Here is a 10,855-nt window from a genome sequence, read left to right on the forward strand (position 1 = left end):
GTGCAATTTTAATCATCAAGTTCTATTTTGGGCTTGATAATAATTAGTAATTTGTAGATGTTGTGAGAAAATGAAGACTCTTTTTAAAATTTCACGCTGACTTCTACACGACAGTGTTATGTCAGGCCTTTTGTCCATACGTAACAGTGAGGCGATTTTTCATGGTGTATGCTGGTATCAAAATTTCACTTATACAAGCTGAGAATAAACTTCGATAACTGCATATCGATCAACAGAAAATGCAACTCTACTATTCCGAATTTTCGAAAAAATCCACAAACCAAACCTACACCTGTTTATCTACAAAGTTTTTTAATGCGTTGCAAAGCGGTTCCGAATTCGAGAGAGATCACAAATTATTTCTTCAGAGGATGGAATACCGTAAATGTTTCAGATTAAACATTATCAATGGCTACGTTAAAAAGCCATAAAGAGTCTGATCGTAAAGCAAGTTCTGACCATAAAATGAGTAACTATATACGATTTATACGAAGATAAGTATTTTCCGTACACATGCATTTAATCGTAAGCCCTTCTTTGAGCAGTGTGTGCAGATTACGATATTATCGTAAACATTGAAATTCATTACGTTATGAATACACAGTACATGAGTGAAAAATTTATGTGACTTTCATATAAAAACTAGAATATCGCACAGGGGCCATCTAACCGGAAATGTATAGTAATAATAATTTCAACCGAGCAGGTATCCCAAGCTATGACTAAATGCTGTTTAGGTACTTTACGAACTTGGGCGAAGACTCAGCTTTTGTTTCAACTGCAGTTTCGCGAATAAAGGAATCGGATTCATTACGCTCTGACACCATTCCGTATTTTCAGTTAAATTTTGAGAAATACTGCTGGTTTGTGACGTACACCTTTTATCGTTGCCACTGACGATTGTCACATTTTCTGGCCTCATTATTTTCCGATAAATTAGAATTCCTCAGAAGTAAGACTTCAACAATTAGATTTTTTCTTGTTTGAGCTACTCAAGGAAATATAGGAACATATGGGCAAATGGTTTTTCCAAAATCTAAACGATTCTTGATTTGTATTTATACGTTTTCTTTATTTTGTGCAAAAGTTGATATCGATCTGTAGAAGATTTCCAGCACCGTATGTTCAGAATTACAATTATACCTAAGACCACTAAAATTGTATTGAAGTATTAATAAATATAATTCATGAGCATTAATCATCTAAATAATAAAGTAAACAAATTTCATAACATATGCTAGGTACATAAATGAATAACGTTATTGAACTATAAATTAATAGTCAGAAAAAATCGATTACGTAAGTTTGGAAGAAAAAAATTGATTTTCCGTTTACTCCCGGCGATTCGATTCATAAATTAAAATGTCGAAAACAATACCCTCGTACTTTAATGAAGTGGAAAAAAAACATTACTTTATTTCAAGATCGGTCTAAACCCATCGAAATTCGGTTTATTTTGAGAATCATAAAAGTAGCGGTCGGCCTCGACGGTGTTCAGGAATTCGGGGAATCGTTCCCTGGGTGAAAACGAATTTACAAAAGGACTCGGATACGCCTCGGCGTTCGGGTAGGGATTAAAAGTCGCTGGTCTCTGAAAAGGCAGGGCAAACTTCTCCGGGTTATAATCGTCGAGGTATCTCTGCTGGGGGTTTTCGGTGGTAAACAGCAGATGCTCCAAGTCCTGAGGCATGCCTCCGTAATAACCATAAAACGGTGACAATTCGGTACCGTTTCCTGCTGACGTCGTTGACAACGTGACGTTTGGTACCGTTGTGGTATTCGTTGGAACATCGGTTGTGGAAACCGTCGTCGACGTCGAAGTTGGAGTTGGAGTTGACGTTTTCCTAGTCAATGACAATTTCCCTAATTCTTGTCCATCGTTGATCACCGACTCGACGATGGGATCCGTATCCAGCTGTGAAATTTATTGAAACAATGTTTCATCGCACAGAAGTTCATACGCCGCACAATTGCACAAAGCTGGAAAACAAATACTTGCGGAAGTTGGTGTTTTAAATATCCGTTGGGTAACAGGAGTTGCTTGTTATTTTCGAGGAAAAAAATTGACACCACATGAACCGAAGAAATGCACATAAATCATTTTTGAACGGAATTATTCTACTTTAATACTTCCACATTTTGCTTATACTAACATTCAAATATCGCCGTCAAAAACGATTTATTTTGAAAAATTTCTTTGCTCGTATTATGACAGCTTCTTGAAGAGATTATTGCCGTTGAATTGATTGAATCGATGAGTGACTAGGTTGAAAATTTAAATCGATTCATTTTGTGGCAGACTTATGATTCATACGACTTTAAATAAGTATTGACACTAAAAAATGGGGATAATCGACAAATTAAGATCTGTTTCAGAAACCAAAAATTTTTAATAATTCAGTACACTATTTATAATATATTAGTACAGCTACAATTTTGGGTAATGGACAATACAACGTGATTTATGAATCTGTATTTCCTCCGTATGTTAAAGTTAAGTTATACTTACTGTGAAAACCAGATTCTAACGTCCAAACAAATTAGCAAATTGATGGACACGTAAGAATTTTTACAATAGCCCCCCGTCCATGAAGTGATGTAGAGTAATGGCTGCCAACGATATTTGAGGATGATTGTCGATCGATTTGGGTGAAGTGGTTACGCAATCATTCGGAAAATTGTCAGCAGGAATTCATTACTACTGGATACAGAAACCGCCACCTACTCTACTATCCGTCAGAAAATTGACCATCGTCTCCCAAACTAATCCGCAATACATTTAATCGGATAAAGTAAGATGGAATTCTAATCACTCGACCTAGCTAATGGACAGTAAATTAGTAAAATTATAAATCACTTCCACCTGATGTTACTTTGGATTTGGGCTACAGAAGACATGCAGTTTTGCACTGTTATAAAATTTTCACTGACCCCATTTTCACTATTTGCTTAGTTCTCAATTCTTTCAACGATGTCATGAAATATTAATTCAAAAAATGTTTGTTTTCTTTAAACTGTCTCTGAACAGCTGATAAGTGTTCCGAATTTGCACATTTTACGCAGTTGTAACGGAATGATGAAAGAGCGTATGAATATTCTCACAAATGAATTTTCAAATGATACATAAAATAAAAACTCACTTCGTCCTTCACATCCGATGGAACAGCCCGTTTCAAGTCCACCTGAGTAGCCTGTGCTTCCGAAATTTCTTTCTCAGCGTCGTCCACAGCTTGTTCCTGAAGATCTGAAGCAGCATCATCTTCCTTTTCGGTTGTCACTTTGTCATTATCTAAAGTAGTATCAACGACCTGGAGTTCTACCGGGGCACTCAGGTTGGAAATCTGTTGAGGTACAGGCTTGGAAAGAGGCACCGATGTGACGATTCGGTCGGTAGGTGGCTTAGTCGGAATTCCGCTCGGGAAATTCGGAAAAAAGTTTGAACCGATGCCCGGAACGAGGTATGGAACGGGATAGAGATACGGAAAGTAAGATTGCGGCCCGTACAGGGTGGTGAAATATCCCGGAGTGAGATAATTCAGCGCAATCGCGCCGTTCAACAGCTTTGCGAATGTCAGAGGTCCAAGAAACTTTGGCTTGCGACGCTTGGCGTCGTTTTTCGTTAGGCGATTCTTCCCTTTAGAAATCGTAACTCGATCTGCTTCTTTGATCTCTCTTTCACCGCTTAAATTAATTTCTCTTTGACTAGCGAGAAGTGCAGAGACTTCGAGAGGATTCTGAATTACCGCGTTGTCGATCTTTTTCAAAAATGTTACATGCTTCGTGGGTTTCGTCAAGTTTTGTGTTTCCCTGCTGAAAACTTGACGTCGAATTGTCGAGCATTGCACTTCTGAAAAACGTGAAATATTACAAAATTTCATTCTAAAGAAGCAAGTTCATTTTTTGAAAAAGGCCTAGTAATCAAAAAGTATTTTTGCAAAACGGACGCTTTTGATCTGAAGATTACGAAATCCCGAAACCTATTTCTGCTGAAACTCATTTCATAAAACGAATGTACTTTTTTCTATAATTATCATTATTGGAAACTTGGGAAACAACGCAACAATAACACAAAAGTTGTCGTAATAAAATCAAGATGTAAAATTCTAAAATAGAACACGTGATACGCACCATTTTCGCAAAGACTGAAGACAATTAACACGAAGATTGTGGCTGCGAACATCGCGACAGAATGACTCGCGGTTGATGAAAGTACGGAGACTTAACCAGTCATTCTACACTACAGTTTCAATCATGCGGGCACCAGGCACCCTCATTTTTAGAGAAAGTATATGCGCATGAATTTCACGATAACCGTGAATATATCTGAATAGTATACAATTATATCTTCAGGACAAAGGTTTGCTATTCGTGAATGAGGTTTACGAGTTTTTTAGTAATTGTTTCTATCGCCTGATTATTACTTTCCGATACAAAGAAAAGCTAATAACGTCAGAAAATTATACGAGTACATGGGTATGTATCAGATCCTGAGTTATTTGAATTGTAGAACATGAAAATTTTCAAAACGAAAATTTTTGTAATTTAAATTCTAATCCAAGTCGTGTATTCGTAGGTGATTAACCAACGTCGATAAACTGAAATCGATAAAAGTATATCACCATGCTGAAAACTTGCCTGACTTAAATCTCGACCTCTTTAAGTGAGTAAAACTATCTAACGATAAAATTCAACAGAGAGAAAAACCTGAGTTATAAAATATTTCTTTGTTCCGTATAAACAGAAATAACGGAATTCCAATAACATTTACGATACTCGAGTTATAGGTGAAAAAATAAATAGAATAACGGCTGGCGGATCGATTATACCTCTAGCTTTACACCCGATCTTTGATACGAAGCGCCGGCGGATGCTACCGGTGTTTATTCTAAGAGTTTGAGCATAGGGGCAAGACTCCCCACTTCAAGGTACCCTGCATTTTACGTTTACATCCTATCGGCTCGTCTCAGCCTCGTCCGTAGTACTGCTGCACGGAATATCTTATAGGTATGTCAAGCCAACGCCGCTCGCTCCGTTGCCTGAAGAAGTTCATAATCGAGCGCGAGCAGCTGTGCACGCTTCACGCATGCGTGGTGCTGCCATCATCAGCTGATTCGTTTCGTAGATAATAACGAAGCTTGGCAGCGGGACGTGAAGACCGCCGAAGTATACATAATATGAAGCTTTGATAGGTCGTATTTAAATAAAGAGAGAACAGCATTGCTCGTTATATTACGTATTCGAAGTTGACCGAAATATGATGACCGAAAACAACGAAGAGACGAATCTTCCCGAAAACGAACTCGAATACGAGTTTTCAACACCGGATAAGCAAGAGGCGCGGGCTTTTCTGCGCGAACGATTCCTGCGTGTTATGACTGGAGTTATTGGTGAGTATTGTTCAAATTTTACAAATTCAAAAAAATATATTTTGGCGGAGAGTAATGGTTGCCACCGTTCGACTCGACGTTCACCTCGCAACTTTCACCCACGTGTTCTGATCGATGCACTTATGGATTCTTATGGATTCGCACCATTGAAAGCTTCTGTAGGTTTTCATACGCGTGCAGATAAATAAAAAATGTTTATCGTGGACTCCGAATTGTTACAAACATCGTGAATTGCACGCTTGCACTGATACCGTAACTTTCATGGCTACGCGCAATGTGTGTTCCGAATTCCGATGTAAAATGACGCTGTCATTTGTTTTACCGTCTTTTGTTTTACATTTTTGGATGATTGGAAAATACAACGCGCGGAATATGAAATGTTCTGCAGATCACAATGTCAATAATTCAATCAGAAGTAACACCGTAGAACGTTGTTAAGCTTTCAGTCTCAAATTAACGTTTATATTCGTACGTGTTGGAAATACATGTTATAGCTAGGGAAAAAAATTATAACTACAATATTCGAACAATCTAGAGACAAGAAAATTTTGTAATTGCATACATTTTCGGAGAAAACCTGTATCACGCCTTTAGTTTTTGAAAAGCTATTTTTGCCTAGAAAACTAATTGCCCTACTAAAATATATTTCGAATAAATGTTACTTGAATATTCTACACTAAAGAAAACAATTTATCAACGAAAACAGACGAGCTCTCTGGCTGAAATGCTGCTTGGCTATTTGCCATGCAACTTTCAGTATAGTCTACAGGCTACAAATCATACATGTAGTTATCTCTAATTCCGCAAAAGCTTTGAAAATTTAATAAGAACCTTTTAACAAAAAAGTAACACTTTGGTAAACTAAAATTTCGCCATTAAATTTTCTCAGCAAATATAAGTATTCGAAAATTTGTTTGTCACAGGTAAACACGCGACATTCCACATGTACGAAAATACAAAAGTCGACGCAGAATTTCGCGGATGCGATGTCGATTGCTTGGAGATATTTGCCAGGAACCTGGAAACTCCTTTGGGCAAAGTGCCTGAAGCTATTTTGAGAGCAACAGACGTCATTTGCATTGAAATTAATGGAATAACAACTCAATCATGAACAATATTCTCAAATAAATGCTGGAAACAAAAAAAGACCAAATATGAGTTCTACTTATAGGAAAAAATAACTTAGTTACTAAGAAAGCTTGAATGTATAAATAAACAATTGCACATTAGAAATGTCGCATCACTGCAATTATATGCACCTGATAGATTATCCACCTTTAATGATAATCATGATACAGTATCTCCTTTACATTTGACGTTCATCAACATGATTTTTTGAACTTCAGAATCATTATTGATATAAGTAAAAAACAGTAAAAATTCTCAGGGGTGAGATTTCATTCCAACAATTTTTCGACACGGAACGTCATTTATACTAATATTCATGACTAGACGTTTTTCACACTCACTATCATAATAAAAAAAAAAAACGTAAGAAAATTCATTACTTTCCTCACATGCCTAATGATAAGATTCAGATTACAATTAAAGGTATTTAATTTGTAGCATAATTCGATTATTTTTATGATAATATTAAAATAACCAATGAATAGTAAAAATATCAGTTTCTCGACGTTCAAAGACCGATTTTTAGAAAAATGGCTGGTCAACATCTCAGATCGATTCACACTCGTATTTTTGACTACTTAAATTGATTAAAACAAAAGAATATTCCCGAAAAATCAGAGATATTAAAGGTGTTACCCTATTTATTTCTTTATTGCCAAAATTGGAAGTTCTTGCATGAATCCTAGTTTTGGCTACAAATTCAATAAATAAAAAATCAAAGTTTGACCACGAAGCGACTATTGAAATTATATAAACTGTTGTGGGTTTACATTCCAGTAATAATTGAGCAAGTATGAAAGTTGAATTAACGAAATACAGAAACATCAAAAAAAAATCACTTTAGTGGGGTTTACTTCCCGTAAATAGTTTATTTGTTTATGGTAATTTCATTTTTTATGACCCTCACCCTCCTATGCACTCACGAGCCCACACATCATTTTCTGACTGCCAAATGGACTCCGCAGAGGAGCTCGCTGCATGGATGGGAAGTCAGAAGTAAATATAGCAATTGTAATAGTAAGTTACTTAATTTTATATTATGTAATTTAATTATTATTATTTTCACTTTCAAGATATTCAACTAGGATGAGGTAGTTTTTAATATATTTTTTAAGCGTCTTTGTAATGTGATATAATTTTATGATACCATTAACCTCTGATAATCACATAATGTTCACTCAACTGTGTAATTATTTAATAGTCAACAATAGAAACAACCTGTATTCCTATTATTGTATTGCCTTATTGAAATTTGAAAAAAAAATACACTCATGACATAACATGACTGAATTCACTATAAATTAATTAATTCAAACTCGTAACTTGACGTTCGACATTTTCTACCAAAAAAGTCTTCACTCTCACTATCAGTTTGTCGAACATTTAAACCCTTCTAACGGATCAGGAACATAATAGAGTTGCGAGAATCCTTCGAACATTTTGATAAAATTACGATGAAATTCATTGGTCTCCGTACTCTCTGCGGTCGAGTTGCTCAAAAAATCATATTGATTTACATCACAGAAAATTTTGAAGTCAGCCAACTCGTTTCACATTTTTCGAGCATTTTGATAGATGTTTCAACAATCTTTTTTCCGTCTAGTTAAAACAAACACTTTTAACGTAGTATTATTTCCAAATGAGTAATTCGGTTTCGGAAAAAACCTTAAGCGCATTTGAATTGCATATAACACCACAAATTTTGCATTATTTGTCAAATCCTTTTGCATAACACAATTTTTTACGGATTGCCGATAAACGCGATTTTTTTTTTAATATGAGATTGTGAAAATCGAAATATACACTTAAAACATTAATCTTTCATCACATACTAGGAACGTCGCATCGTTAACATTGTGTTTATCTCAGAAATTATCCGTCTTAGGTGATCTATTATCTCCTTCAGGTGTCGGTTCTTCAGCACCACTTGCTATAATAAACGATATTAGTGATATTACCGAAAAAACATCCAAGAATAAAGTTTCATTCGAAGAATTTTTCAAAACAGAACCTTATTCCTAATTTCTGCGATTCCACTCATCGGTTAGGACTCTTGGCAGAGTGACTTTCATCCAATCTTAAAAATGATAATAGAAATTACACAAACCTCCATAATATCTTTGCTCTCTTCACAAGCCAAGCGATAAGATTCAGATGTTTTCTTTTCATCCGACTTCATGTCCCACTCTTCTTTCAACGGAATCAAACTCTCAATATGGGTGTACTCCATACCTGGTATCTGACAGTTTTCGTTGCATTTTTCATAGATCAACCGTAAACGTTTAAACAGCAATTTCAACATTCGTAATTGCTCTTGCACCTTTGATTTCTTATCATTAGAAATAGTTGCTCCCTGTGCTGTACCTGTAGATAAAACAATTAATAATCAAATAATAAATATATAATAACAGAATAGATGAAGTAAAAGTTTGCTTGAACAAGAAATATATGCAATAAGAATTACTTGATTATTTGAGTAGTAATTAGTTGGAAATTTTTTTACGAGGCTTTTCTATACAAAAACATGGTTATAGGTAATAAAGAGATGAAATTATTCTATCTTCCTGTACATCCACATTCCAAAAAGTATTTAATTGACTTAAAAAAAATGTAGATTCGCTTACCATTAGGTGGCTGTATAACTTTCAGTGTCTGGAAAACTTCGAGAGTGCGACTGACAATGTCTTGCACAGTCTCCTGTCCAAACCTGCACAAACTAGCAGTATTAAATTCTTTGTTTTGCTGTTGTTGTTGAGCTGGGGGTTGTGTAGGTGGTACAGGAGTCTGGGGAGTGGTAGCCTGGCTCCCTCCACCCTGATTATTTTGTTGTGCAAGAGCAGCTTGCTGCTGCTGTTGTAACTGCAGCTGCTGCTGTTGCATCTGCTGCATTTGCTGTTGCATTGCAACTGACTGTTGTTGCTGTTGTTGAGCTAAAACTTGTGCGCTAGGTATGCCCATAGTGTTAGAATTAACACCCCCAACACCGACGCCGACTCCTACACCCACTCCAAACTGTTGTGGACTTACCATTCCTGAAATGAACAAAACAATCAGATTGATGAAACAGGGCATCTTTTGAAACTTAGTTTAGGTACGATTAAGCAGAAGCTTTAGTTCACCAACCCATGAGAAAATTTCTGTATTGAAAATCCAAATGAGGAATTGTTAGAAATGCTTCCGCGACCATGGTAACAAGTATTCACTTTGATTCGAATTGTAGATGGATATGTATATTTTTTTAAATAAAACAATGTTTATGAAATGGCACTTTATCCATAATTAGAATATCATTTAATATACCTATGTCTGATTATACCTCAATATCTCTTTTGGAATTTTCAACACAAATTTGTTTTGGCTGATAATTAAAATCAAATGTGTTCATTCTGACTTATGAACATACAGCCTTTTCTTGTGAAGATTACTGTTTCTGGTGATTTTTTTCACATTGATAAATCAATTAATTTGGTTTACTCACCTTGCTGTGCGCCCATAAGTCCAGGTACCATTTGTCCACTGCCAAATTGAGTCCGCATGGCAGCTTGTTGGGCAGATGGAAAGCCGGAAGGAAACGGGTGCTGTTGTCCAGCCATTTTTGGTTTTAGCGGTAACGAATGTATACGTTACCTGAGGGACAAACAAAAACAGAGCTTTGAGACATTACATTTTGAGCAAATATTCGCTACAAAGAAGACACAATTTTGAGGGAACTGTTGGAATGAAACTCTTTTGTGAATGGTTTGTTTTACTTGTACACGACAGGAAAAATTATAGAATTCCCAACGATACAAATAGAACTTCAAGAAGCATTATTGTAACTGCTGAAAGTTCTGCATATGTTTCGAGGTTATGTATATTAATTATTCGCAGGAAGAAATTGTTGTTAAAGAAAAGAAACATTATGTAATTACAGAAAAACGACATGCGATAAAATGAGCCATGTGATAACAAAAGTGATGAAGCGAATAAATAGATCAAAATAATTGTATCACTGGCCAACCTAAGATGAAAGTAACGCTTCGTGAAGCGGTCGCATTCTTTGAGTGTTGAAATTACCTGATTAGACGGGTTGTTTGTGTTGTTACTTCGTGATGTCTTTACACTGTACAGCCTAACATCACTTTGAAACTCCAGTGGCAAAGGACTCGTTTTTCACTTTTTTTTACAGATTCTGGAACCTCGCGTTCAACTTTGTAAACTGTGTTTAGATTTTTTAAATTTCCGACCGGAATGTGTCCTACCTTTGCCATCCGAAGGAGTACGGAGTGGTACGGAGTTTTGTCTTATATCAGTGACTCTAGTCTCCATGCAACGACCATTCGAGTTCATAAACCGCCAGC

At 36.0% G+C, this 10,855-nt stretch overlaps 3 protein-coding genes across 3 annotated transcripts; 1 reads left to right on the forward strand and 2 right to left on the reverse strand.

The window, feature by feature from the left end:
• Window positions 1-1,068: 1,068 nt before the first annotated feature.
• Window positions 1,069-5,009, reverse strand: LOC124180814. Its single transcript, XM_046566631.1, has 4 exons — window positions 4,827-5,009; window positions 4,129-4,237; window positions 3,141-3,847; window positions 1,069-1,915 (listed from the first exon to the last, which is right to left on the reverse strand). The coding sequence occupies exons 2-4, from the start codon at window positions 4,178-4,180 to the stop codon at window positions 1,415-1,417; spliced, it is 1,260 nt and encodes a 419-aa protein (XP_046422587.1). The 5' UTR covers window positions 4,181-4,237; window positions 4,827-5,009; the 3' UTR covers window positions 1,069-1,414.
• A 100-nt stretch (window positions 5,010-5,109) lies between these two features.
• Window positions 5,110-8,002, forward strand: LOC124180817 (gem-associated protein 7-like). The gene is made up of 2 exons (XM_046566637.1): window positions 5,110-5,387; window positions 6,311-8,002. Exons 1-2 carry the CDS (start codon window positions 5,255-5,257, stop codon window positions 6,496-6,498), a joined length of 321 nt encoding a protein of 106 aa, XP_046422593.1. The 5' UTR covers window positions 5,110-5,254; the 3' UTR covers window positions 6,499-8,002.
• On the reverse strand, window positions 5,920-10,830 carry LOC124180815 (mediator of RNA polymerase II transcription subunit 30). The gene is made up of 5 exons (XM_046566633.1): window positions 10,572-10,830; window positions 9,994-10,142; window positions 9,140-9,547; window positions 8,623-8,879; window positions 5,920-8,445 (listed from the first exon to the last, which is right to left on the reverse strand). Exons 2-5 carry the CDS (start codon window positions 10,106-10,108, stop codon window positions 8,347-8,349), a joined length of 879 nt encoding a protein of 292 aa, XP_046422589.1. The 5' UTR covers window positions 10,109-10,142; window positions 10,572-10,830; the 3' UTR covers window positions 5,920-8,346.
• Between the last annotated feature and the right edge of the window lie 25 nt (window positions 10,831-10,855).

The sequence above is a fragment of the Neodiprion fabricii genome, chromosome 4, assembly GCF_021155785.1.
Source record: "Neodiprion fabricii isolate iyNeoFabr1 chromosome 4, iyNeoFabr1.1, whole genome shotgun sequence".
NCBI classification, from domain to species: domain Eukaryota; kingdom Metazoa; phylum Arthropoda; class Insecta; order Hymenoptera; family Diprionidae; genus Neodiprion; species Neodiprion fabricii.

Bases quoted from the DNA above. Each gene is read 5' to 3' on its own strand.
- LOC124180814 (XM_046566631.1), bottom strand. From the start codon at position 4,180: ATGTTCGCAGCCACAATCTTCGTGTTAATTGTCTTCAGTCTTTGCGAA. The intron at 3,848-4,128 runs GTGCGTATCACG...CACGTTTTTCAG, and splicing joins CTTCAGTCTTTGCGAAAATG to AAGTGCAATGCTCGACAATT. The intron at 1,916-3,140 runs GTGAGTTTTTAT...TAAATTTCACAG, and splicing joins CATCGGATGTGAAGGACGAA to CTGGATACGGATCCCATCGT.
- LOC124180817 (XM_046566637.1), top strand. From the start codon at position 5,255: ATGATGACCGAAAACAACGAAGAGACGAATCTTCCCGAAAACGAACTC. The intron at 5,388-6,310 runs GTGAGTATTGTT...TGTTTGTCACAG, and splicing joins TGTTATGACTGGAGTTATTG to GTAAACACGCGACATTCCAC.
- LOC124180815 (XM_046566633.1), bottom strand. From the start codon at position 10,108: ATGGCTGGACAACAGCACCCGTTTCCTTCCGGCTTTCCATCTGCCCAA. The intron at 9,548-9,993 runs GTGAGTAAACCA...TGTTCATTTCAG, and splicing joins ACTTATGGGCGCACAGCAAG to GAATGGTAAGTCCACAACAG. The intron at 8,446-8,622 runs GTTTGTGTAATT...CGTTTATTATAG, and splicing joins AGAGCAAAGATATTATGGAG to CAAGTGGTGCTGAAGAACCG.